Here is a 27715-nt window from a genome sequence, read left to right on the forward strand (position 1 = left end):
CATGTTTGTATTGTGCGAAGATAGGCCGTACATAACATAGCCAGCCCCAAATACATGTAGAATTGACCGAAAAGAAAAAAAAAATGATTCAAATTGCTAAACCAAGCAAATCAAATTGTTTTGTAGTTTTGTTCGCCTGAAAAGGTTTTTTTTTTTTTTTTTTTAAAAAACTGTCCTTATTATTAAATCAAGCTATGGTGAAGGCTTACTGTAGAAAAAGTGGTTATATTTTTAACCGAACACATCTAATTGGTGGCTTACAAATTAGGGAAAATTGTCCAATTAGTCCTAAATCTATTGCATAGATGTCAATTCAGTCCTTTTTTTTTTTTTTTAATTTTGTCAATTTAGTTATAAATCTTTACACAAAATTTTAACGTAATCCTTCTCAAAAATTTTATTGAAAATTGCGGACGTGGCAATGTGTTATGTAAGATGACTGGTGATGATTGAATCATCACGTCAACGATTTTTGGCAAATATTGATAAAAACTATATTATAATTTTGCATAAAATTTTATGACTAAATTGGTAAAATTTAAAAATTTTAGAATAGAATTAACATTCATGCAATAGGATTACGAATTATTAACACCATCCACATGTAAACTTAAGTGAAAGTAAAAGTGGTTGATGTCATTTTTGTGATTAATTAATAAAAGGCATGGTTAAGGGAAATATTTCGAACTAGGGACAGAGGGAAACTTTATTCCGAGGACTCAACCAATGGCTAAAATAACCAGTGTAATAACAAGAAAAATGGACTCTATTCAAATTTATTAACTGTCACAAGAGTATTAAAAAAATGAATTTGTCATAGTTGTTTTTAACTATAAATCAAGCGTTTATTAAGCATCTCTCACACACGTATAATGCCACTTTATATTTTTTTATTTGAAGCAATGTGCATTGTGAATTTTTTTTTTTTTAAATGAGGGCGCTTCAAACTTTTATTTGAAATTTTCCCTTATCAAATGGTCCAATATTCCATTAAAAATGTAAATACGTCTAACAAATGTGGTTGAAATTTGTCATTTTCTACTTCAGATTAATTGGTTCAATCGCATGTCTTAACATGTAAGAATTTTAGCCAACCGAAAGATAGATTCGGATCAAATGTATTACTTTACGATTTTTTATGTGACAAAAATCAACTTGGGTTAAATGCATCCGATGGTTCAAATTCGAGATTTTTAATGATATTAATCCTATAGAGTGTGAAATGCGTCTTTAATGTGGATTGTCGAACGATTATTCCACGTGACAAGAAATCTGAAGTTAGAGGAGTCGACAAGAGAAGGGTACCAAAAACAGTTTTACGTTGTCGTATAAAAGACAGCAAATAAAAGCAAAAGAAAATAGGTGGTCCGAATTTTCGGGGAAAACGAGAAAATTGACATCCTCTCTGTCTCTCCACTCTCTCTCTCTCTCTCTGTGTCTCTCACGCAGGTGGTGTGCTCGAGGAGGAGGGTGGAGAGGCGAGATCTGAGGGAGAGAGCGATTTAGATTAAAGAAAGAAGGCAAAAAGACGCCGCCTTTGATTCGGTGAAGATGGATCAGGTGCTCAACAAGGTGGGCACGTATTGGTTCAGCAAGAAGGCCAACAAGGAGATCAACTCCGTCGGCGATGACATCAATGTACGTCCCTCTCCCTTCTCTCGCTTTCGCATTCCTCCGTCTCCACGTGATGTTAGTTGGTGTGGTTTCGGTTGAGCAAATGTTGTTCATGGGCCCGATTTCGTGTTGAATTTTTCCTTTTCGCGGCGAGATTGGGGTTGGCTCGGTGATGGGTCGGTGCGATGTTGGGAGATGGGTCTCGAATTGATCGTGCGGCGCGGCGCGATGTGGTTTTGATTTGGTGATTGTGGCGTTTGAAATGCAGCTGCGATGGCCAATTTTGTGAGGATTGGGAGAATGACGCTTGTAAGAGGGCGGGAGGTCGGTTGTTTTTCTGCATTTTCGAGAATTGGGTTTTTTTCCCACGTTATTTCTGGCAATTTAGTGCCGTTGTTCTTGTTTAACCTGTAAATTGGTATTGCCCATGAAAGTCCAGGACGACCGGCAATGTCTCATTCTATGATCATGTTGATTGGTGTGCTAGGTTGGGCTCTCTGTTTTATGATGGTCGATGATGATTTTAATCTTAGTATTGTGATCATGGTTGTTTGAATGCATTACATGGTTTTTCCTGTGCTGGCGTCATCTCAAATTCTATTTAGGTGCGGTTGTAATTCGGTAAGTGCGCGAGTGTGCCAATAGAGGGAAAGTTCTGATCGTGTGCTATAGCATCCATATGTGATGTGCTCTCTCGATATTGGCGAATTTCAGCATGCCGTCTAGGTCAAGGTCAGTTAGAGTATAGAAATTAGAATCCGTGGATCACTTTCGAATGTGAATGGGAACTGGAATAACAGTTTTCATCTATCTAAAGCAAGACATATGTGAGAACCATAAGAGTGCTATTATTTTGCTTAATCTGTGTTAGTCATATTTAAGCAGTCCCTTCCTATCATACTGGAAAATTCTTTTTCTACTATTAGATGTGGTGGCGCTTTTCAATATTTTTCTGGTGCGCATACTGTATACAGATGGGTATGTTGTCAAAGTAGTAGATGTTGACTGATCAATCCGAATGTTGAACTCTCTCAGCAATGTGCAAGGCTAATTTGTTTAGATTAACAACATTTTGCTTCAGATTATTATGACGACTTGGTTTGACCTGCAGCTTGATTTGATTACTCACTGTAGTTTCATAGTCTGGTGTTTGAAACTATATATGCCAAATTCAAAGTGTCCAAATCCTTTGAAGGATATTAAGGACATGGCTTTTGATTAGCATGAAAAAACTCGTGTTATGGTGCCTTCCTGTTATTTTTGGGTCAGCTCAACAGTAAGATGCACTAGATCTTCGATGGCTTTAGGTTCTCTGCTTTCTCATGGTAAACTTTCTTAGAAGTTGAAATTTACATCACTAGAAGACTTGATCTACAAATCTCAAGGTGACATTGTAAAGTAATCTGAAACGTACTCAATGGCTGTATAGATCCCTTGCAACTTCATTTTCAAGAAACATCCATTAAGGGCACCCTTTCTCTTCTAATAAATCCTCATTTCAGATGTACGAATGAGACATATCACGGACTCTATTTATACTTTGTACTTTGGCTTCTTTCATCAAATAATATTTCTGGTATGCTGACACATCTATTTATTCTCCGATAGTCATTGTCCAGCAGCATCGAAGGAGGAGCAAAATGGTTGGTTAACAAAATCAAAGGTTTGGTTAAACTGCAATCTGCAACTTATATGTCATATGCTTTGGTTGCTCATTATATGCTTGCTGCTATCCCTATGGCTTAAGTTTTCTAGTATCTTTGGAATTTCCATCTAGCGAGGAGGGTGGTAATCTCTTGAGGATGGATGCAGAAGTTTGAAATTATTCTGCAACTTATCATCAAGTTGGTTGTCAATTTGGTGCTATAACTTGCCCAGATTTTTAAATTGAAAATGTGCCGTAATAGTCTACCTTGATTGAAAGAAAAATTCATGGTTTTCTTAGGGTTCTCTCTTCCCTAGCAAGAATTTATAGAGAGAAATTAAGGATTGTGGATGCTAGTAGAACTTGTTACTGATTTTCTGCAAAAAATGTAGCTATGAGACATAAACTTGTGACTTCTCAGACCCATTGGCATTCTTTAATGCATGAAATTTTCATCAACTGTGCTAGGCTAATTGCATCCTGGTGCTTGTGGGCATGGTCAAGTTAATTGCATAGAACTTCTTGATATGATCTGGGTGCATGACACAGTTGAGATGTCAGTCATCATAAATCCATTGAGTATCATAAGTATAGGCAGTTAGTGGTCTTGAGAAACATTTACCACCACTGGGTTGTTTTAAGGCATTTCTCCTTTGTCTTTCTTTCCATTCTTCTATAAATGTCTAAGTTACAAATCTGATCTGCGGCAGAGTGGGAGATTTCATCCGTCGTAGTGATGTGGACATTGTCCTTAATAGGGAATAATTGACTTTCCATCGATGCCCTTTTCTGCAGGGAAGATGCAAAAACCACTTCCAGAACTCCTAAAGGAATATGACCTGCCAGTTGGGATATTTCCTCGCGATGCAACAAACTATGAATTTAATGAAGAGACAGGAAAGCTCACAGTCTTCATACCCACAATCTGCGAAGTGGGCTACAGGGACTCTTCGGTTTTACGCTTTTTCACCACAGTTACTGGATATCTTGAGAAAGGGAAACTGGCAGACATAGAAGGGATGAAAACAAAGGTGATGATATGGGTGAAAGTGACGGTGATATCAGCTGAAGGATCAAAGCTTCATTTAACTGCTGGGATGAAGAAAACCCGGAGCAGAGATGCTTATGAGGCTCTCAGAGATGGAGTAATTGTAGATAAGTTCTAAAACACGTGAAGCTTGTATTTGTTTACTTGGTACTGTTCTGATGAGCTTCTGTGCTTACAATGCTTTGAAGCAATGTGGCTTGATTAACTACTAGTGCGAAAACTTTCAAGTGTATGTAATCTTCATCTGTTCTAAATGTTTCTATCATGGTGTTAGCCCAATCTCAAGATCTGTTCTTGTCAGAATTCAATGACTTTTGGGTAATTTGCATGAATTTGCAACCATAAGCAGAGTTGTCTGCCATGTTATTGAGGAATCAAAAGCTAGAGAGAGGGGCACATCGAATTGTGGATTGAATATGCCATTAAATTCTTCCGCTGTGAACTGTCAAGTACTTGTTTTTCTGTAGCTTTCTCATCTTGGAAAGCACCGTTGTGCATTTTGTGACGCTTACTGTAACATTTAAGAATAATGTGGAACTTCTGTTCTGTTCAGAAATCAAGTTATGGAAACCTCGCCAGCTACATTACTGGCAATTGGACTGTCCAGGAAGGAGAAGCAATAGATCCATTCGTCAGATGGGACCATCTCCTAACTCAAATTTGCACGACCTTTTTTTATTCTAAATTAGATCCATCTTTAAATTGAATGCCAAACAATAGATCTATCCTAAAACTCTTTATCAAAGTAAGTGAAAAAACATTTTAAAATGATTGAACTTTTGTTAATTTTACTGATGCAACTAATATAGTTGCTTTCGTTCAAAATAAATTTCTTTTAGGGGAACAACTACTATTTGAAGGAATTAATGAATCAAACTACTATAATATGTGCAGAAATTTAATTATGCGATCAACTAATGGAACATAAAAGTTATTGACAGTATAATTGATTTATCATCTTACAGTTTATTTTCCAGTCTTTTTATAATAAATTTAAGAATGAAGACTTATTAAATAGTTTAGCATAGTCAAATTTTCCATAAATGTTCCCGTGAATTAAAAGGTTTTATTCAAACTCATATGGACGATTTTATGAAAACATATAGCTTAAGGTATTCTATTTCTAATTAATTTTAGGCCCCCGTAAGCTAGTTTTCTGTCAACTTAATTTGGTGGCGTAGTTCTTATTTATCGAAGGAAGGAATCAATGAAGTGAATGGCAAGGGAGACAGCAAAGCTTCGATGGGATGTGAAATAACAGTGACATTGAACAAGTCAATACTTACTAGGCACTCTTTTTTTATAGCAAAGTTACTTGATGAGCTCTCAACCTGGGTTGGTCCTCCAGCGCAAGCAGATCCTACGAGGGACGACTCCATTTGTGACCCAAGCAATGAATTGTTATACGGAACACCGATGGATTACAATATGCAAAACCAGGAAATTGTACCTGCCGATTCTCTTCTATGAAGTCTGTCTGTGCAAAGCAGGCTAAAGATCGCACCACTCACAAGCGAATTTCCAAACTCCGGTTGCTTGTGCCTGTGTAACCTATACCACAGAGATAATGTATGTAATCTCGGGTTGAATGTCATATATCAGTTCCGGATCAATGGCCTTTCCTGGATTGACATGGCCGACCCCGATGGTGAAGATATCTGCAGGTTGAAATATTTCATCCATGGAAAGTTTTGATTGTCCATGAAGTTCAATTTTCGAGCAGAAGTCATGATGGCGGACTTAATAACGGCCTCAGGTGTCCAGTGGGGATAAGGTCTATTTACCAAAGCCGTGACTCCGCTGGGGTGAGGGCAAAGCACTGAAGTGCCAGACATCCTCCCATTTTTATCGGTCAAATTCTGATTTTTGTATCATTGCTTCGAGGGAATTGTGATACTGATAACATGCTACGACTGAGATCAACAATGTCTGGCTTCAGAAGTCCTGGCCTAGCCAAGCTGGGCCACCTGAGGAGGAGGCAATTGCAGGAGCAGTTGGGTGTTGCAGCACGGTTCCTTTGAGCAGGATCATAACAGGAGGAGTTTTGCTGAGAAACGTATGCTTTGATCTTCTGGCCGCCAAGGACACCAAGATGAGACTAGGAGTTACTGAGCAGAGCAGCTGACGAGGATCCTGATTCTGAATGGCTGCAAATGAGCCTATGGCAATCATGTAATCGAGAAGTTGAGCAAAGCGACTTATGATTCAGACGTAAACATTCGATACTATTCACGATTGCAGCTTCAACCCTGCTAGTGAGTTCGCACAAGAACAAACTTAAAATTTTTCTCACAATCGATAGAGGTGTTCTTCAGGTGCCATGCCAACTGCTGTGCCGATAGCATGCCCAAGCGCATGCGCACGCTCCACAAAAGCACCATCAGTCGTGCCAGTCGTGTGAGTGCCCTACCCGATATCGTTGATTGGCAGAGTATCTTATTTTCCAAGCTGAGAGATGAGAAGAATCAGCACCAGTCAACTAGTCGTTACATTCAGAAATTTTGTAATCGCACCCTGCTTTCCATTCAGCCCCTGGAGGCGTCATCGGGGTACCAAATGCATGGCGGTTGGGCCATCATCCTCGGTCCATCTGCGAGTCGTTTAGAGAAAAAAAAAAAGAAAAAGAGTTCTCCCGGGACAGTACGGTCTGACACAGATCCTAGCTTCTGGTGGCATCGACTTCATTTGGATCCGGTCTTGCTGCATAACGATCATCACGTGTTGGTCAATAATGTAAGTTCGAAGGTTGCTGCTTGCTGGATCATTGGCAAGAGCAAACTGGACATGGACAATGGGCGACGAGATTACGGTCGTCTGTCCTACGGTAGATCGTGAGCTCTAGCGTCCGAAATTATGTTCTGTTTTGAAGAGACTGAACAGGGCATCTACTTTGCTGGTTACAGCACAACCTAGGTTGGTCCTCCACAATAATTTGTTTCTATTAACTTCTGTACTTAGGTTCAGAACTCGCTTAACTTGGTTTAATGATTATCCTAAGATCGCATGAGTTAAAACAAAAGTTTAAAAAAGCGATTTTCAACTAAATATAATAAAAAAAATTCACCTAATATAGCTCTAATATTCGGTTCTTTTGAGAAGATTCATATGACTACGATATACGATGAATTTTTTCCTTGGCAAATAATATCCAATAATTTGACAATTGTAGTTGAGCTCTTCACTTTGATTTGCTACTTTTAAATAAAACGAGAAAAATCGTCCTCAATCTTTTGGCTTTTTTATATAATAAAAATTTGAAACCTGCAAAGTGAGCCTCCCTTTTCTTTCTTTGTTTTTTTGGTCGAAAGTGAGCCGCCCTTTTCCGTTGTCAAAATTTGTGGCTGAGGCACGGATATGCAAGCATTTTCTAATTCAAATTGTGGACGACACTCTTTCATATATCGTTCTGATTTTATTTCTGCCTGAACTCACAGTTGTCAAATCAAAATATAAATTGTAAATCAAAGTATCAAATTTATGATTGGTGAATAGATAATCCGATTGAAATGTGAGATTCGTCAAAAAATAAAAATAAACCAACATTAGTTTCTGTTGACTTACACATACGAAAGTTTGAGTAAAGCTAGGTTTATAAGTTTCAAATAATATAAACAGTGTTTATGTGTCATTTTATTCTTGTAATACTTTGAAATTATCAAAATATTTTATATAACATGAAATTCGACAAAAATTATCCCATTTGAATCGAGAGACTTGAATTCAATTCTGGGTCAAGAGATCTGACAACTGAGTATTACATCAAATTGAATACCCATATATTTATCAATTAAAACTTAATGAATCAAATCATAAGACGCAAATCGAATACAGAACTATATTGATAAAAATACCTGGAATATCAAAGAAGAATACCCTCTGAGAGCACCTAGAATCTTTTCACGATAGAAAGCATCTAAAGATTGTCGATGAATTGAGGAAGAAGACATTTTTGGGCTAGAATACGGACCACCTAGGACGATTCTCTACGTAACACCGCAATGTAGACAAAGCATGGAAAGCGGCCGTCCACTTCAGTCGAGAGAGAGACCATGTCGACCTCTCCATAATATCTAAAGCTCTTGACCTTAATCGAAAAGAGAACGAGAAATGGCAGAGAGTGGCATCTCCTGCATGCCTTAGCCAAAAGAAAGGAAAAAAAGAAGATAAAACATAATTAATTACAGTTCAGGACAAATGTATTGTACGTCGTATGTGAAGGCAGAGTACTTCGTTTCCAATGGTTCCACGAAAGCACAACACTAGTTCTTCGCTATGTAGCACCGACACGGATACGTGATACGTGATATGACACGTCAACACGTCATTTCTTAAAAATAGAAAATTTCGACACGTTCCGACACGTTGTATATTAGATATATTTTTATATATAAATACATAAATAATAATAATAATAATAATAATAATAATAATAATAATAATAATAATAATAATAATAATAATAATAATAATAATAATAATAATAATAGCCTAGAATTAATTTACACAAAACATATTAAATAATATCATTCATTATTTTAATTTGTTACAATAATACACAAAACTTAGAGGAAAAAAACATTGTTTAAAGAAAAATGCTGAAATGATATTTTTAAATTTATTTATTTATCATATATAGCATTTTTTATTACTTCTTTCAGAGTAAAAGACTTTTAAAAAAAATAAAACAATTCTAAAAAAAAAACTGAAAAAAAAAAATTGACCCTGTGTGTGTGTATTTATAGCAATTTTATTACTTCTTTTATTATTTCTTTTGTGTATATTTATATTTTGACCCCTCAAGTATTATAAATTTTTAAAATTGACCCCGTGCGTGTCGGAATTCTGGACTCGCGTGTCGGAGCGTGTCGGAAAGAGTTGACCACGTGTCGGGACGTTGTCGGAGTGTGTCGAACACGTGTCGGAGTGTCGGACACGACACGAAGGCTTCCAGAGAATGTCCGTGCTACATAGGTTCTTCGTCATCATCTTTGAACTTGCACCAGAGAGAGGTCGAACACCGATTCGATTGCTCATTCGCTTATCGCAGTATTATTTGATATCCACTAATTGCCCTTAATCCTATATTTAGGAGTTGTGTGGTCTTCATCTTTAAATTTATGGATAAGTGCACTCGAAATCCTAAAACTTGTCATAAAAGTATAATTAAGTCCTACAATTTTCAATAAATGTCATTGAGTCCTAAAATATGTTACGAAAGTGTAACAAAGTTTTAATAATTTCAAGAAGTGTAATCGAGTCCTAAAACTTATTAGATTGGTTTAATCAAGTCATTTCGTTAATTGTATATTTTGAAATTTTAAAGACTCGATTGCATCTTCGTGATAAATTTCAAAATTTCCATTGCACTTTTTGAAAGATTTAGGATTCGATTACATTTTCGTGATAAATTTTAGAATTCGATTGCAATTTTTGAAAGTTTTTTAGGACTTCATTATGCTTTCATGATAAATTTTAGGGCTTTTGGTGCATTTATTCCCTGGATTTAGAATAGTCCAGCCTTGAAGTTGCTGGTACAACTCTTACTGCGAAATCCAAAATACAGCTGAACGTATTGGCTGGATTCCTTTGGCTCCTGGTGCTTCGCATGCATTAGTAACCTCGGCTTTTACTGTCGTTGAGCCGTTGGAAGAAGGACTTCGAGGTCTCGTAGGTCGACCAACAGATCGCGGCAGCTGGTGCGTGGAAGAGCATCCTCGGAAGCCATCCTCTCATGAGCCCACGATACCCGTCTTTGTTCACCACAGCTCGAATGACGTCCCTGATCGAACTGCTTGAGAATCTATCGCAACCGCAGACTCCCTGCACATTCATGGTGAAGAACAATAGTTTTCGTTTTGTCCTAAAACTACCGATATCGCTAAAGCAGTAATCGGAGCTACGTAAAAAACAAACCAGAGCACGGATAACAGTGGTTGTAAATGATATGAACCCAAGATGCTCAGACAGCTGAGGAAACTCAATGAATGTAACTGTCAAACAGAGAGGGAGAAGTAATAACCACGAAAGTGATTATGTACTTCACTAGAGAAAACTCAACTGACGACTCACTATTCACTCTCCCCTGACCAAAAATTTCAAAGGAGCATACGAATGGTTCAGGGCCAAAATGGATAGATAACATGGTCTGCTAGTGCTATACAACTAAACATGCTTCTGTTCACTGCATCAAGACCAACTAAAAAATCTTCAGGCTTTGTCTGGAGACAGCATTCCCTAATGTCCACATATCAGAAGAAACTTTTTTACTTGTGGCTTTGCTGTATTATGACTCTGTCAACAACTTCTCCGTTTGGCATGATAGAAGACTACCATTCATGTACTTCAGGAACCAGGAGAACAGAACATGACCACTTTTAGGGTATGTTTATTTCACTGAAAACTCGAGATTTGAAAGATATTTTTCGAAAAATGATCGTTTGTATTGCTTTAAAAAATGAACGAATGCAAAATGTTATCATCACCCATGAAAATTGTTAGACTTAAATTGTGAGTGATAATAACAAAATTTCCGCTAACTAATTTTTCTGAACGACATAACTAATCATTTTTTCTAAATCTTAAGTTTTCCATAAGATAAATGCACGCCTAATTTCTACGAGGAGGTGTAAGCAATTAGCACACTGGCACTAAACAAGAGCACACATTTAACACCATAAAAACAGAACTTTGATGACGATACCGATAGACACTCTTCCTTGGGTTGAGTCATTTCTCATTACCTGGCATTGCAGCTGTGTCTTGACCACGTCGAGCGGAGTCGTGACTGCAGCCGCCAACGCCCCTGCTGCCGCCCCGGCCGTCGCGTGCACCACCAGGCTCTCGTCACTTGCTGATTCCACCAAGAATGCCTCCATCAGACCCCGCTTTGCAGCCTCGTATGTTGCGAAGTGCACCGCCGTGAAGGGCGCGTTCATCACGACAGTCGTCCGGTACGATGCATAGAACGCCCCGATCCCTTCCTCCACCAGGACCCGCCTCACGCAGTCGCCCACCCCCCGGTACGGGCTCCTCTCCAGCTGCAGCCGCTGCTTCACCATGTCCAATGGGGTGATCACCGCATCGCTTGCCACGGTCGCGCACACCCCGGCCGTGGCGTGGGCCACGGGGTTGTTTGGGTCACCAGAAGAGAGGGACTCCTTGAAGAGCTCGTAGATGGAGAAGTAGACTGCATGGGCCGGTCCGGCTCCAAGACCCATCGCGCCGATGCCCCGGTAGAGCCCGGCCGGGCCTTCGAGCTTCAGGATGGAGGTGAACGCCTGGCGGACTCCAGGTTGGGTCCGGCACGACCCGGCTAGGGCCTGCATGCGAGTCTTGAGGGTGTCCACGGGGAACATGGCCATATGCTCGACGGAGCCGGCAATGGAGCCGGCGACCATGTATTGCCAGAACAAGAGGCCATCGTGGTGGTAGGTAGAGACGGTAAGTTCAGGGCTGAAGTCCGGTGGTTTGGCTACAGGTCGGTATTGGGGAGAGATGTCAGTGGCGGCCATGGAGCGGTGGTGGAGGTGGTGGTGGTGGTGAGGAGGGAGGTGTGGTTGGGGGGGTTTAAAAAGGGGAGAATATTATTGGCGTTTGGAGATCACTTTCGGGGTGGAATAAGAATGGGCTTTATATCCATGCTCAATTATTTTCTTCTTAGTGATACTTTTGGGATGTGGGATGGGATGGAAAGAGACGGCACTGGGCAATATACATATATGTATAGATTTTTCTGGGCAAGTTAGCATATCCTACAAACTCACATTGCTAGTTTAAGTGCCCAGAACTCCTAAAATCTTCTCAAGTACCTAGGCTCACATAATAGACTAAAGTTAAATGGTCTAACTTTTAAATTCAAGTTCGAGCTCGATAATTTTTTTAAAAAAATTTAATTAGGCTTTACATTTGAGTGGTTATCCATTTCGAGCAGGTTTCTTATTTTGTATCTAATTCTTTTCTATATATAACAAGTGTCTTTGTTATGATGAGTATTCAAGAGGCTGATTCTTTAAGAATTACACTTTAAAACAATTCGAGAGGGTTGAAGCCAGTAAGTCTTGAATTACACCCTATAATAATTAATGTATGAGATCAAAAGATTATTTCGTGAGCGATTGCGGAGCTAAACAATGTGTAGATTATTGGATATAATTAGAGGCTAGAAAATATTGAGAGTATTTGAGCGATTGGAGAGTATTTGTAATCTCTATTGCACTGCTTGATCTATAATAGAGTCTTGTGCTCTCTCCTTGTGGATATAAATCACGTTGACTGAATCATGTAAATTTGATATCTGATTATTTTCTTGCTTTGTGCATTTCTTGTTCGAATTGCTTGGTTTTGCCAACAATTTTTATTAAAGCAAGGCTTTGGCTGAGTTGAAGTGAATCATGGCGATAGATTTAAGGAAATGTTAAAATCAAAAGATTTAATAGGAAAGATTTTGGTTTTTGAAGATGCATATTGAGGATTAGCTCTATCTGAGGAGTCTGCATTTACTCTTATTTAGGAAAAAGCTAGAGTTAATGAAGGAAACTGATTGGAATGTGTTGGATAGACAAACATCAGCTAACATTGACTTGTAAAGTCAAGTTTAACATCGATTGATTAATAAGTAAATATATTTTTAATCCCTTCTTTTTCTTAGATATGGATTGTCTTCTCAAGGAGGCCATCACCAGTAAATAAAGTTTTCGAGTTGAGGTGGATAGAATTGGTAAGGTTTTTTAATAATTGTTTTAGTTTAAACTATTGCAAAATGATTAACTATGTTGTTGTTTCTTTGGTTTTCAAGTGGTTAAAATTTAGAGAAATCTTTTATGGATGGATAAGGAATAAGATTTTATAATTCGTGTTTTATTTTATGTATTTAAAATCTTTTATTGTTTATTTTATTTTACATGTTCATCTTTTATGGATTGTTACTTTTAATGGGTGGAAATTTCTGTTCTTGCTTTAACTTTGATTTTAGTTGACTAGGGGATGAGTTGGACGCTTCCTAATTGCTTTATATTTCTGTTTGCTTTGTACTGAACTTCTTATTGTTTTGTTTCTCTACTATCTTGTTGTAACAGCTATTAGTCTTGGTTGTAAATAAGGAGATGTAAATAAAAAATAGAAACAAAATAATTAAAAAAGAGAGAGGAGAAATTGGCCGGTTACTAATTAGGCATTAGAACTAGAATAGATCGGCAAGGCTGGTTCTAAAACTGGAAATCGGTCTTGATCGAGTAGGTTTCAGGGTTGGAACCTAGAATCTACCCACCTTGGAATCGCTCACTCTTCTATGAAAAAGATTTAAATTCAAAATAGGATATTTAGATTAGAAAACTTATTCAAATTAAAAAATCTACTTGTGTTGATTTCTTTTATTGGTTCAAACTTGAGACATATTCCAACACTAACATAGAAAAGAAGCTATGGAAAGGCAACTAGCACCTGAGCTATTGACTTTAGTCGATTGGAAATCCATGGATGATATACTTTAAAATTGTTGAGGTGCATGTTAATTGTTGAGGGTGTTTTGTGAAGAAGTCTCTCATTAGGAATGTGATGTAAGTACAATAGTTACTATATCTTAATTGACTCATAATCTACTAATTATGTTTTTAAATGAATGTGGATTTAACTGAATATGTTGACGGATTCAAATTTAGGCTTTCTCTTAATATCTCCCAAGTTAAAAGGTATTAGCCTTTCATTGTGTCTAGTAGAATTTGGCCAAAGGTGGAGATTTAAGTTGAGATTGGTGCGGATGGAAGCATGGACATAAGGCTCACATGTTAGGAGGAGATTTATTGAGAATTATTGAGATACACAAGTGAGGGTGTTATGCAAAAGAAGCCCTACATTGGAGATATGATGTAAAGGAAAGCAATGAATATATATTTTTAGTTCATAACCATTGATTTAATATTTTGAGTGGAAATGAGTCCAACTTCACATGTTGACGGACTCGTATTTGTGCTTTTTCTTGATGATCTCCCTAAGTGAAGGTTTTCGGTTTGCGTAGTACCTCCCAACAAAAGCTAAAGTACACATTCACAAAATGGTAGCATGCTATTAATAGTACCCTTCATATTTCAGATTTTGTTGAAATTGAACTTCAGAACTACTAAGAGATCAAATTTCGGACATCTTTGAATTTTATTGAGCTTGACAGGAGGACAGATTATCTCCACAGAGCACGCCGTGTGCTATTCCACAAGACCATATCGCAGCGATAAGTACTACAAGCCAAAGAAAGCAACATAACATCGCTCTCAGAATCTGTCACATTCCTCGTGAGAACAAACGATAGATAAGAGCTTAGACGGAGAGACACGTTTCTGCGGAATCGTGTGGCGTCCACAAGCTTAATTTGCATGGCTGTAAAGATGATAAACCGTATACTATCATGATCACTAAAAAGGACCCTCGTGCAAAATCGCATCATCTCAATCGGCCGAGGCCGGTGAGCAGCATTGGCATCCATATCGTTATATTCCATTGATAACGGAGCTTTATGTAGCATCGATAGTAATTTGTGTGATCGGAGATGGAACGATGAGTGATCATAAGTGTAGCAAATTGTAGGATAGATGGAGAGTTAATTAGGACATTTAGTTGATCAAGGACCCAATTGAAAACTCCCTCGTCGGTCGGTCCATCGGTCCCATCGAGGCAAATCACGATACGAATAGTCACCATCCCTGGAACTCGATAAAGATGAGGGGGATTGGTTTGACGTGAAGCGCTCCAGCTGTCCCCAGGCACCAATAGAAGTCAAAGTCACGCTTCGTCCCTTTGCACAAAGTGTTTTAAGATTCTTTGCTTCTGGAGTGAGTGCACCTCCTTCGATTCAAGCAAAATTAGGCGAAAATAAGAAAAAGATTAGAGAGCCAACTAGAGGAATTATTGTGTTGCTTATGTTGTCCATCGGGCTTGGGCCAAATTGAGCTCTTCCGCTGAAGCCGTCCTCTCGAGTTGTTTCATGTCGCTCCACATTTGAAGTTCCCACCCAAGTCGTCCTTCGGCCTGTGCATTGATTTATGGAGGGCGAGAGAACGAAAAATCCATGAGGAGAAGAACGTGTTTTTCTCCAGCTATGCCTCTCGTTGGCATTATACAATCATTACATCGCTCACTTTTACGATTATATTTCGAGAGATTATATTTCGATTTTCCAGTGTTTGATTAATGGAAAATTAATCGATCTATGGAAAAGCTTAGCGGGGGAAAACGACTTCCCCTTCTTACAAGAAGTAATCTACTTTATCTGAACCACTAAGTGCATTTGTTTCACTGAAAATTCATGTTAAAATAAATTTCCAAGAAAAATGGTTAATTTTCATTTATTTGATGGTTAAAGAAAAGTCATTTCCTTATTATCCAAAGGATAAGTCATTTTTCTCTTAATCTAAGCTTGTCATTTTCATTATGTAAAATATTTTTTATAAATTGATTATTTTTCTATTATCTAAATACTAAAAAGCCAGACGTATTGGCTGCTTGTTGTTTTCCCTCTGATTCTCAACTTTTCGTTGCTTATTCTGAGAAGCCGACACCACCACTAGATTCGCCATCCTCAAAGGAGTCATAGCTTGAAGTTTCGCCTCAAAGAGCCACCGAACGCGCACTCATGCACCTACCACACACCTTCCCATCGCGGATCCACCAAGACGAGTAGTGGTTTGAGAAAAGAGATTTTATGGAATTGTCTCACATTGATTTCAAACTTTTGCTTACTTCTTTGAAGTTACCTTGAGTTTGAGGGGATGTTACAATACTATAATATTTATTTATTCTCCATATCTCTTAAGATTATGCATATATTTCCTTTGATTGTGCATATCATTGATTAATTATATTTGGTATTATATTTATCTTATTACTTTAAATAGGCATCCAATAAAGTTTATCATTGAAGTTTCGCCTCAAAGAGCCACCGAACGCGCACTCATGCACCTACCACACACCTTCCCATCGCGGATCCACCAAGACGAGTAGTGGTTTGAGAAAAGAGATTTTATGGAATTGTCTCACATTGATTTCAAACTTTTACTTACTTCTTTGAAGTTACCTTGAGTTTGAGGAGACGTTACAATACTATAATATTTATTTATTCTCCATATCTCTTAAGATTATGCATATATTTCCTTTGATTGTGCATATCAATGATTAGTTATATTTGGTATTATATTTATCTTATTACTTTAAATAGGCATCCAATAAAGTCTATTTTGATATACTCTTTTTCAAATAGATAAAATATATAGAAATTTCACAATTTCTATATTTCGTGTTATTTCTCATCTAAAAGGATATTTGATGGAAGATTAACTCTTGCTAAAGTATGTTGCTAAACCTACTAATAACATCCACAACCCCATGTCGGGTGCGAAAATATTTGTATTCATCATTTAAAATTCATCAATTAACAAACAACTTTCTGCTCTTTATTCAACAATTAAAATATTTCCCACGTAAAGTTCAAAACTCAAAATTTTCAGAATCTATTTATCAATTATATCAAACTAGCCACAAATATAATGCCGTGCGAAGTTCTAGCCCGCCACCTGACCCCAACACCCGAGCTCCATTAGTGACTTGACGAGTTAGTTAATGGGATCACTCATTCTTAAGAGGCAACAAAAGAAAAAAAAAATTGCTAAAAATTGAATTTGGATTGGATAAAGTATAAGTCTAGTCAAGTAAGGGTCACAAATCGTATTGTAGAAAAATTGATCAATATGGATTAAATAGGTCAATTTGAATTTGACCATTTTGACCCACCTATTTGATGAGTTTATAGAGAGGTTAGTGTTAAGATGATGCAACTTAAAACATTGATATATAGAAGGATAATGACATAAATAATTTATGAACTTTGGTCTAATATGCAATATTGTCAGGGGACTTTTAATTTGTTCAATGTATACCTAAACTATTGGTAAATGTTCAATCTAGTTCATAAACTATACGAAAATGTTCAATGTCACCATTTCATTAATTCAAACTAATGGAATCTACCGATATAGATTCCAATTTGTTAAGTTTGAATGATGGATAAAGAAAAAGTTACACATGAATTACCCAAGTAAGATATTTATCTCAAATCATGATATAATATCCCGTCATCCAGTAATGAAGGAATATATTAAATATATACTAATAGTTTACGGATCGTATTAAATCAAAAGTTTGGGGACAACTCGGCACGTTTGTATCATTTTCCCATGTTCACATGCAGTGTTCTCTTTTTGGCTTCTAGATGTTGGAGCCATGATTGCTATGGCCACTGGATTTTCCAATTGCCATTTTCCACGAAGCTGTCGGGCGTCTCGATAAGAAGCTAGTCAAGCCTTCTGCCGAGAAAATAACAAGTCCTTAGCGAATTTTCAAAGCTTACTCGCATTTCGTGGATAAGTATGACTGACCGGCTGACCCGACTCTTATTCTCCATCCCATCCCGTATGTCTCGCGTGATATGCAACTCTTGGAATCAATTAATCTTACTTGTTGCATCTAAATATTTTCTAAAATTGAGATTAACACAATTTGCATTTTATTTAATGAGAAACACTTAAGACTCTTCGAACATAAAAATGATGATGCAAGGATTTGTTTTTAATGTTTTCATAACTTTTTAAATGGGTGAGAAAATCAATAGAGCAAGTTTTTGTTTATTTAAGCGAAAATGTCCTGGTCTACTGGTGAAGCTTCTTTGAGTTTGAACATTCAATAGTTTTGACCTAAAGAGATTACTCAAGTCAAAGAGGTTTGAGCTTAATCAAGTTATCGATTTTTTTTTTTTTTTTTGCTTGGTTTGAAAGCATACATTTGAGAATTAGAAACACATACACAATCTTACGATTTAGTTTCAGTCTAAGATTGTGTTAAGAATTCGAGTTCCCGCTAAGTATAAGCTTAGATCGAAATTTATATTTTGTTTATATGGAATTGACAAATCTAAACGATTGTCCTCAAATCGTACCCAAATAAAAAAATTATCTTGGTTCGACTCCACAAAACTTACGTTTGCACTCAATACCTTATTAATGAAAGATCACGAAAGTGCTACCATAATTATCCCACACTTATTAAGGACCGTTTTACTCGAGCGGTAAATATTCGGTTTACTTGGAATTGAAAAGTTTGAGATTAACGAGCTTATCGCTGTAGCCCGTCGATACGCCAAATGGATGTGACGGACCGCGACGCGTGGGGCGACCTTAGCAGCTGCAGCGCGTGAGCTTAAATCTTCAGCAAGAAAACGACAAAAATCTGGAGGCTGCTCTACCAGCGACCGTGAGAGAAGGGGAGAGATGGCTACGCGTCTCGCATATCTGGTCGATAGTCTGGTTTCACATTGGGGTGGGGTCGGGTCGGGTCGGGTCGTCGTGAGCTGGCCACACGCCCCCGCCTGTTCACCCTCCGGATCCTCGCCACGTGGATCCGATCCGACGGCCTCCTCGATGCCCCATCCGTCCGGAACTCTTTGGCTCCCCGTGCTCCTCCTCACCTGCTATAAAACGACAAAAGACGAGCAGCGTTGTCCAACTGCGATCGCGCCTCCTCGCTCATCATCTCCATTTCCTTCTCCATCTCGTCCGCTGTGTTTTTCTCTCTTCCTTCTCTCTCTCTCTCTATCTCTCTATCTCTCGATCTCGATCGACCGGAGATGATGTCGTCCAGCCTCGTTTCGGCTTTCTCTCCATCGCCGAGCGATAAGCTTTCGTCCATGTCCATGGCGAGCTCATTTGCGCCTCCTCTGAGCTTTCCTCCGTCGAGTTCGAGAGGGAAGAACGTCCCTGCGGCGAGGGTGCGGGCCTCCGCGGAAGGCGGTGGTCCGGTTCTCACGGGCATCGTCTTCGAGCCTTTCCAGGAGGTCAAGAGAGAAGATCTTGCCGTCCCACTATCGCCTTATCTCTCCCTCGCACGTCAATGCTATGCCGAGGACTGCGAAGCCGCGATCAACGAGCAGATCAAGTAAGAAGGGCAAAACAATAGATTTCCTCTTCCTTCCCTCGCTTGTGACAACCTCTGAGTTGAGAAATATATTTATACGTGCATTTTTTGAAGAATGGTTTGTGTAACGCCATATCAGAGCGCGTATATCGCGAGTTTTTATGTCGGTGCTCCTTGTTTTGGTTCTTTCTTTCTCTCCTGCTGCTCTTTTGCCTCCGATTGTCTGTGTGATGTAGTTGTGAACGTTAAGATGTATCCAATATATTTTTTGGAGGCTTGTTTTTTCGGATAGCTTAAGCTTTTCAGAAGATGGTTTTATGTATAACGCAACCATTTCCGTTGGTTGAATCAATTCTTTTTTTTGTTTTGCTCTTGGTCTTGTGACTAGCGTGGAGTACACGGTGTCGTACGTTTACCATGCCATGTACGCGTATTTTGACCGGGACAACGTCGCTCTCAAGGGCCTTGCCAAGTAAGCCAATCGAAAAGATTCATTCCGATGCTGTTCTGATTGCTTTGATACTAATATGTTATTTTAATCGCTCGGATGTCTTTGGATTATGAAAGATTTTATAAGGAGTCGAGTGAAGAGGAAAGAGAGCATGCTGAGAAGTTGATGGAGTATCAGGTAAGACAGAAGAAAATGGAATTTGGATTCATCTTGGTCTTGATTCATGGAGCTGTAGGCATGATAATTACCGACGATTCTATATGCTTTTGTTTTGTCAATAGAACAAACGTGGAGGGAAAGTGAAACTGCACTCCATCTTGATGCCGCCTTCGGAGTTCGAACATGTCGAGAAAGGAGATGCTCTTTACTGTAAGCTTCCTTGCTAATTTCTCTGACTTGCTTTGTAAGTTTAAGGTTCTCGATGAAGTGCGGTTTCTTTATTGCGCAATTGGTGTCATTGGATCGGTTCTTTAACATAAATTTATTTTGATGTGATTCACTGATTCAGCCATGGAACTAGCTTTATCTCTGGAGAAGTTAACAAACGAGAAGCTTCTGAGCCTGCACAGGGTAATGATACTCTTGAACTTAACAATTCAGCAAGCACCAACGTGCTATGCTTATGTGCCTACTCTGTCTATTGTCGGATGTTCTTTTCATAATGAAACGGAAAGCCTTATCGGATGATTTTTTTACTGTATATTTGCAGGTTGCAGCACAAAACAATGACCCGCAGCTGACCGATTTTATAGAAAGCGAGTTCTTGTATGAGCAGGTTAGCTGGAGACCCTTGGTCGGCTACTTTTTCCCACGTGATTGCTTACCTTCTCGAACACACATTTCAATTATCAGGAAGATGATTCCATCTGTTCTATAATTTCGATATTTTTGCACTCTTTAAGATTTGATTATAGTAATTTCGAAGAATCTACCAGTCATAATCTGTTCTGGCATGTCCACAGGTCGAAGCAATCAAGAAGATTGCAGATTTCGTCACGCAGCTGAGGATGGTTGGAAAAGGCCATGGTAGAATCTGAAACTGAAAGAAAAATTAACTTTTTTTCGTATTCCAAATTCCGAGTCAGAAATGCCGTCAGTTTCTGTTTCAAGCCTTCAACAAATCAGACAATAGGCTTCACAATAGGATCTTATTTGTCTTCCTGTCTCTGTCTCTGTCTCTGTCTCTCTCTTAATGTTGAGTACTAACTCTGGCGATTTCAATGACTTCCAGGTGTATGGCATTTCGATCAGATGCTGCTCCATGAGGGCGATGCTGCTGCTCCATGAGGGCGATGCTGCTTAATGTCGCAATTGGGGTGGACGAATCTAATCTTTTCCCGTTAGCAGATTGAACAAATCACCACCACGGGAAAGATTTCAAGAGTTTGTGTTCTTAGATAGTTGGGATGCTCTCCAGACAAACTGCCGTTTCCTCACTCTATTTTGTACAGTTTACTGAAAGCCTGGGGATAGAAATTTAGTCATCGAAAGCTGCTTACCAAACGTGTCAACTTCCCTTTCCGTTCCCTCAATAAAATGAATCAAGGCTGGTGCGCCGTACCTGCCATCTTTTCTGTCTCTCTGCATTTTTCCTTTTTTCCACAAAATGTCACTGCTTTTTGACTCATCCAACGCAGCGGAACTTCCTCGTATGGCCGAGCTGAATACGGCTCAAAAAAGACAAAATTGTGCATAGATTCAATGGATCATCAGTGCAACATTTTTACACTCCCCGCAAGCCTTTTTCTCTTCTACACGAGCCTACGTCGTCAATCTGAAGGATACGTCAAGCAGGAACAGACAAAGAAACACACTGTAACAGATATAATGACCTCAAATTGCCCATAAAAATTAACATGAAGATCTAATTCGCAAGAGCAAATTTAGTTAAGAGGAACAAAAAACAAAATGCCCACTTCCCAGAATCCTCTCGTAGCTAAATAACAACTGCTAGTCTGCTGCTAATCCAACGCATGCATCAAAAGTAAACTCACACGGTCGCGGATGCTTGAGCTGCAAGCCTTTTCCTCACCTCCTCGATGATGGACAGCTTGATACCTTTAAGAGAGAGAGACCCAAGGCTTCATTCCCTTTCCGATGATGAACACATCGCCCAAGCGAGCAGCAAACTTCTGGCCCTGCGCGTCTTGGATGTGAATGGTCTCAAAAGTTCCCTTATACTCTTCACGGTTCTGGATAACTCAGAACATGTCCCCTGTTCCCCCAGTAAACACGACGACATTCCCGACCGACATCGAATTTTGACAAACTCAGTGATCCTGTTGGACTCCAGATCAAGTTTGATGGTGGCGTTGATCAGATTATTGATTTTTTTTTTTTGCTTGTTTCCAAAGCATCATTCGAGAATTAGAAACACAAACACAATATGTCATGCATTAGTTTCAGTCTAAGGTCGCTTAAGGATTTGAGTTCCAGCTGAACATGAGCTTAGGTTGAAATTTTCCATTTCGTTAACCAAGTATCGACAAGTTTGAACGGTTGGCTCGAAGCCTGAATGGTAGGTTATTTTGAAACGACTCGACAAGACTGATCCTCCACTCAGTACATTCTTTGTACGAGTGAAGCAGCAGGTTGATGCTGCCACAATCATCCGACACGTGTAACGGGGGAGGTTTCATTTGAGCGGTAACAACTCGGTGGGCTCCATATTGGAATGTCCGAGACATATGAGCTTGTCACTGCAGCTCTGTCGACACGTCAAATGAAAGTTACAGTGACGGAGCTCGATACGCGCGTGACCAGCGACAGTGGAGAAGACGAGGATATCTTATCGGGATTCTGGTTTCACATTGGGTCTCGGTCGTCGTCGTGAGCAGGCCACACGCCCCCAAAACTTCATCCACCAGATCCTCGCCACGTAAATCCGATCCGACGGCCTCCCCTGATCCCCCATCCGCCTAGAACTCTCTGGCTTCCCGTGCTTCCATCGTCCGCTATGAATTTGTCAAAAACGAGTCGCGTTGTGCAACCGTGATCGCGCCGCCTTACTTCTCATCGCCATTTCTTTCTCCACCTGATCACCAGAGACGATGTCGTCGAGCCTTGTTTCGGCTTTCGCTCCATCGCCGAGCGATAAGCTTTCGTCCATGTCCATGGTGAGCTCATTTGCACCGTCTCTGAGTTTTCCACTGTCAAGTTCGACACAAAAGAACGTCCGTGTGGCGAGGGTGCGAGCCTCCGCAGAAGACGATGGTCCAGCTCTCGTGGGCATCGTCTTCCAGCCTTTCCAAGAGGTCAAGAGAGAAGATCTTGCGGTCCCAATGTCGCCTCATCTCTCCCTCGCTCGTCAATGCTATTCCGACGAGTGCGAAGCCAACATCAATGAGCAGATCAAGTAAGAAGGGCAGGCCATCGATTTCCTCTTGCTTCATTTGGTTGTGACAAACTCTCGAGTCAAGAAATATATCCAAACATGCGTTTAAGAAGAGCGGTTAGCGTAATTCGGCATCTGAGTTTTAATGTTGTTGCTCCTTGTTTTGATTCTATCTTTCACTTCTGGTGCTAGTTTGCCTCCGATTGTCTGTGTGATGTAGTTGTGAATGTCAAGATGTATCCACTATATTTATTGGAGGCTTGCTTTTTGGGATAGCTTAAGCTTTTCAGAAGATGTTTTATGTATAACACAACCATTTCCGTCTGTTTGAATCATTGTTTTCTGTTCTTGGTCCTGTGACTAGTGTGGAGTACACTGCGTCGTACGTTTACCACGCCATGTATGCGTATTTCGACCGGGACAACGTTGCTCTCAAGGGCCTTGCCAAGTAAGCCATTTCGATGCCGTTCTGATTGCTTCGGTACTAATATGGTATTTTGATCGTTCGGATGTCTTTGGCTTATCATAGATTTTATAAGGAGTCGAGTGAAGAGGAAAGAGAGCATGCTGAGAAGTTGATGGAGTATCAGGTAAGACAGAAGAAAATGGAATTTGGATTCATTTTGGTCTTGATTCATGTAGCTGTAGGCATGGTGATTACCGATGATTCTATATGCTTTTGTTTTGTTGATACACAGAACAAGCGTGGAGGGAAAGTGAAACTGCACTCCATCTTGATGCCGCATTCGGAGTTCGAACATGTCGAGAAAGGAGATGCCCTTTACTGTAAGCTTTTTTGCTAATTTCTCTAACTTCCCTTGTAGCTTTCAGGTTCTCGATCAAGTGCAGTTTTTTTTTTCTTGTGTGATTAGTGTCATCGGATTGGTTCTTTCATATCTTCTTTTGACAAGATTCACTGATTCAGCAATGGAACTAGCGTTATCACTGGAGAAGATAACAAACGAGAAGCTCCTGGCCTTGCACAGGGTAATAATACTCTTAAAACTTTCTGTGCCTACTCTATCTATTCTTTCTTGTTCTTTTCCAATTGAAATGATATGTGTCATCGGGTGATTTTCTCCTGTATATTTACAGGTCGCAGAAAAGAACAATGACCCGCAGCTCGCCGATTTTATAGAAAGCGAGTTCTTGTATGAGCAGGTTAACCAGAGATCCCTTAATTTCCTAGTTTTTCCCCAGTGATATCGCTTACTTTCTCTAACGTACTTTTCTGATTTTAAACCTTTTTGCGCACTCAAAGATTTGATTGTCGTTATTTCAAAGGGTCTACAAGTCCTAACCTGTTCTGGCATGTCCATAGGTCGAAGCAATCAAGAAGATCGCAGATTTCGTCACGCAGCTGAGAATGGTTGGAAAAGGCCATGGTATGCATCCGAAACTGAAAGAAAAATCTAATTTCTTTCGTCTTCCATATCGGAATCAGAAATGCCATCACCCTTCTGCTTCAAGCCTTCGACAAATCAGACGATAGGCTTCACGATATGACCTTATATTGAGTTCTAACTCGGGCCATTTTGATGACTTCCAGGTGTTTGGCATTTCGATCAGATGTTACTCCACGAAGGCGACATGGTGTAACGTCGCAACCAGGGTGATTGAATTGAATCTGTTCCGCTTTGCAGATTGAACAAATCATCACCAGGAGAAAGCTTTCGAGAGCTTGTGTTTGGAAATGGTTCAGATGCTTTCCAAACAAAGTGCCGTTTCCTCGTTCTATTTCGTGTTTCCTCGCTCTATTTTGTATGGTGAATTGAAAGTCTGGGTATAGAACTTTAGTCATTGAAGGCTGCTTTACCAACATGTCATCTTTCCTTTCCATTACCTCTATAAAATGAATCAAGGCTGGTCTGCTGGACCGTGCCCTGACTCGCCCTCTCCTCTCTTTTGCGTTTTTTCCTTTTGCACAGAACTTCCCCTGTTTTTAACTTATCCAAAGGTCTTCCTTGATTTGCTAATTTGAATACGGCTCAGAAAAGATAAAATTGTGCATAGATTCAATAGATCGTCGGCGCAACGTAATTACACTCTCCATAAGCCTTTTCCTCTTCTATACGAGAATAACTCCTCAATCTTTTCGTTACCTCAAACAGGAACAGAAATCAAGCATGCAAAGAAACACACTGTAACAGATACCATGACCTCAAATTGCCCATAAAATTGACAGGAAAATCTAATTCGAAAGAGCAAAATTAGTCAGAATTGCAATGGAACAGAAAACAAAATGCCCACTTCCCAAAATCCTCTTGTAGCTAAATAACAACTGCCAGTCTGCTGCTAATCCAACACATGCATCAAAAGTAAACTCACGCAGTTGCGGATGCCTGAGCTGCAAGCCTTTTCCTTGCCTCCTCAATGATGGACAGCTTAATACCCTTGCCCTTAGGAAGGGAGACCCAAGGCTTTGTTCCCTTTCCGATGATGAACACATTGCCCAAACGAGTAGCAAACTCGTGGCCCTGTGCATCTTGGATGTGAATGGTCTCAAAAGTTCCCTTATGTTTTTCGCGGTTCTTGATAACTCCAACACGTCCCCTGTTCCTTCCTCCAGTAACCATGACAACATTCCCGACATCAAATTTGATGAAGTCAGTGATCTTGTTGGCCTCAAGGTCAAGTTTGACGGTGTCATTAGCCTTGATCACAGGATCTGGGTAGCGGATAGTCCGGCCATCATAGGTGTTAAGGTATGGGATGCCTTTCTGCCCAAACTGGATTGAACGAACTTTGCAAAGCTTGAACTGCAATAAATGTATTCCATAAAATCAGTGGATGGAAACAACATAAAATTTTTTATTAAAATCTTTATGCATTCGGTATACTCAATGCAACCAACATAGCCCACAGAGAGAGATGAGAGACCAACCTTTGCCTCGTCATCCCTAATGCTGTGGAGTCGGAATCGGCCCTTAGTGTCATAGAGGAGACGGAAGTTCTCATTTGTCTTGGGAATTGATACCACATCTAATAAATGAGATAATAAAAATATTAACATGCATATAGTCAATAACTGTATGACACAAATTGCAATTCACCAATAGTCATCTGCAAACACGATTACCCTGCATATAAACATAGAACTAGCGACCAATGACAAATAAATTATCCTATTAAGTAATATAATATTGGCATATATATTGGGTGCCACTGTTCTCACATAGCTGCCAAAAGAAACAATTCACTCTACAGTTAACAGTAAATGATAAAACATGTATTGCAAGCAAAAACACTGTCCTGCAGATCAAAAGACAAACATTATACACATAAATGCTCCCTCCCTGGAAGGGCATTTGTGATATCATCCACTGCTTCCAGTGGAAACCTTGGAAACAGAAAAGAGCACACTGAGGTCTCAAAAAGGAGAAGTGAGGCATCAACATACCCATGAAACCAGCAGGGTAAGTCTTATCTGTCCTGACTTTGTTGTCAACAAGAACATGGCGCTGCATCAGGATGGCAATGACCTCACGATACGTAAGAGCATATTTCAGCCTGTTACGCAGAATGAGGATCAAGGGCAAACATTCCCTGGATTTGTGAGGTCCAGAGGATGGCTTAGGCGCCTGCACATCCAGAGATGACATTAGAATGCAGAATGAAAGACATTGAAAAGGCAAAGCAACAATTCGCGTAAAAGAGAAAAGGGGATTCAACAGGTCACTTACAAATGCACCGCCTAGCTTGTCGAGCATCCAATGCTTGGGAGCATTGAGCCTCTTTAAATGCTTCTTCAATCCACGTGCCTGCAATGTGCAAGAACATTACAATTGATGAGGAAAAAGGTTGGGGAAAAAAAAAACCAAACTTCCTTGGACTGATAACGGGAACATCGAATTATCATGTGCCCGATGACTTCGCAGCTGAACAAATTCCGCCATCCCAAAAAAAACCCACAAACTTGCTGCGCCTTCAGGGCTCAGATCGTTCCAAACAAAACTCAAAATCAACTAATTGCTTACTCCTCAGCGCAAACACATCCATTAAAAAAGCTAACTTGACAAAGCCCACCCACGAAAAATTAGAGCAAAACAATCAATTCACTCCGCAATGAGGCGGGCGCCAGGCATCAACAAAGCCCTCATCCCGTCCAAACACTCCACCAGACAAAGAAACAAAGACGCTGGAGCTCGCGAGCTCATCACCACCCTCACGCAACCCTCCAGTAACCCGCAAGTATTTGGCAACACTACTTCCGCACATCAAAAGGGATGTCGTCAACACACCACCATGCAAAACCTCCAATCTACAAAGCACTAGCGCGGCCAAAAACGCAAACCAAAAAGGCTACCCACGCAGAACGAGAAAGAAGATCCGAAGAGACACAGAGAGAGAGAGAGGGAGAGAGAAGAAGAGAGGGTTGCTGACCATTTTGGTTGCTTCAGCTCAGACGAGACGGCGGAAGGAGCTCTTCCCCACCGGTCCTCCTGAAGTAGTAGCACTCGGTTTCCGCCGCTTTGAGCAAGCGAGAGAGACGGTGGATGGAGGTATGAGAGGGTTCCATCGAAACCCTAGGGTCCCTTTATTCCGTCTCTCCCGCGGTTTTGGGCTTTACGGGCTTCTCCTCCGGAAGCCCGAACAGGCCCACGACACCGAGGGCCGAGCAGGATCGGCCCAAGAACAACCGTTATGGGCCTTGAACCGAGATGGATCCGTGAA

At 39.9% G+C, this 27715-nt stretch overlaps 5 protein-coding genes and 1 long non-coding RNA gene across 6 annotated transcripts; 3 read left to right on the top strand and 3 right to left on the bottom strand.

Annotated features, from left to right (window-relative positions):
- The first annotated feature begins 1355 nt into the window (after positions 1 to 1355).
- LOC104426359 (uncharacterized protein At5g01610) lies at positions 1356 to 4724 on the top strand. The gene is made up of 3 exons (XM_010039378.3): positions 1356 to 1638; positions 3223 to 3277; positions 4055 to 4724. The coding sequence occupies exons 1-3, from the start codon at positions 1552 to 1554 to the stop codon at positions 4423 to 4425; spliced, it is 513 nt and encodes a 170-aa protein (XP_010037680.2). The 5' UTR covers positions 1356 to 1551; the 3' UTR covers positions 4426 to 4724.
- Positions 4725 to 9765: 5041 nt separating this feature from the next.
- LOC104426360 (mitoferrin) lies at positions 9766 to 11860 on the bottom strand. The gene is made up of 2 exons (XM_010039379.3): positions 11048 to 11860; positions 9766 to 10127 (listed from the first exon to the last, which is right to left on the bottom strand). The coding sequence occupies exons 1-2, from the start codon at positions 11816 to 11818 to the stop codon at positions 9918 to 9920; spliced, it is 981 nt and encodes a 326-aa protein (XP_010037681.2). The 5' UTR covers positions 11819 to 11860; the 3' UTR covers positions 9766 to 9917.
- Positions 11861 to 18687: 6827 nt separating this feature from the next.
- Positions 18688 to 21287, top strand: LOC104426361 (ferritin-1, chloroplastic-like). The gene is made up of 8 exons (XM_010039380.3): positions 18688 to 19277; positions 19645 to 19728; positions 19824 to 19884; positions 19989 to 20076; positions 20216 to 20277; positions 20417 to 20482; positions 20670 to 20733; positions 20939 to 21287. Exons 1-8 carry the CDS (start codon positions 18970 to 18972, stop codon positions 20992 to 20994), a joined length of 789 nt encoding a protein of 262 aa, XP_010037682.1. The 5' UTR covers positions 18688 to 18969; the 3' UTR covers positions 20995 to 21287.
- On the bottom strand, positions 20748 to 22247 carry LOC120290024. Its single transcript, XR_005547899.1, has 2 exons — positions 21702 to 22247; positions 20748 to 21481 (listed from the first exon to the last, which is right to left on the bottom strand). It is a non-coding gene; the product is annotated as an uncharacterized LOC120290024 (long non-coding RNA).
- Positions 22248 to 22543: 296 nt separating this feature from the next.
- On the top strand, positions 22544 to 24944 carry LOC104426362 (ferritin-1, chloroplastic-like). The gene is made up of 8 exons (XM_010039381.3): positions 22544 to 23062; positions 23406 to 23489; positions 23571 to 23631; positions 23740 to 23827; positions 23967 to 24028; positions 24137 to 24202; positions 24363 to 24426; positions 24591 to 24944. The coding sequence occupies exons 1-8, from the start codon at positions 22758 to 22760 to the stop codon at positions 24638 to 24640; spliced, it is 780 nt and encodes a 259-aa protein (XP_010037683.2). The 5' UTR covers positions 22544 to 22757; the 3' UTR covers positions 24641 to 24944.
- Positions 24945 to 25215: 271 nt separating this feature from the next.
- LOC104426364 (40S ribosomal protein S4-3) lies at positions 25216 to 27564 on the bottom strand. Its single transcript, XM_010039382.2, has 5 exons — positions 27425 to 27564; positions 26725 to 26802; positions 26442 to 26622; positions 25926 to 26023; positions 25216 to 25800 (listed from the first exon to the last, which is right to left on the bottom strand). The coding sequence occupies exons 1-5, from the start codon at positions 27425 to 27427 to the stop codon at positions 25366 to 25368; spliced, it is 795 nt and encodes a 264-aa protein (XP_010037684.1). The 5' UTR covers positions 27428 to 27564; the 3' UTR covers positions 25216 to 25365.
- Between the last annotated feature and the right edge of the window lie 151 nt (positions 27565 to 27715).

The sequence above is a fragment of the Eucalyptus grandis genome, chromosome 11 (assembly GCF_016545825.1).
Source record: "Eucalyptus grandis isolate ANBG69807.140 chromosome 11, ASM1654582v1, whole genome shotgun sequence".
Taxonomy (NCBI): Eukaryota; Viridiplantae; Streptophyta; class Magnoliopsida; order Myrtales; family Myrtaceae; genus Eucalyptus; species Eucalyptus grandis.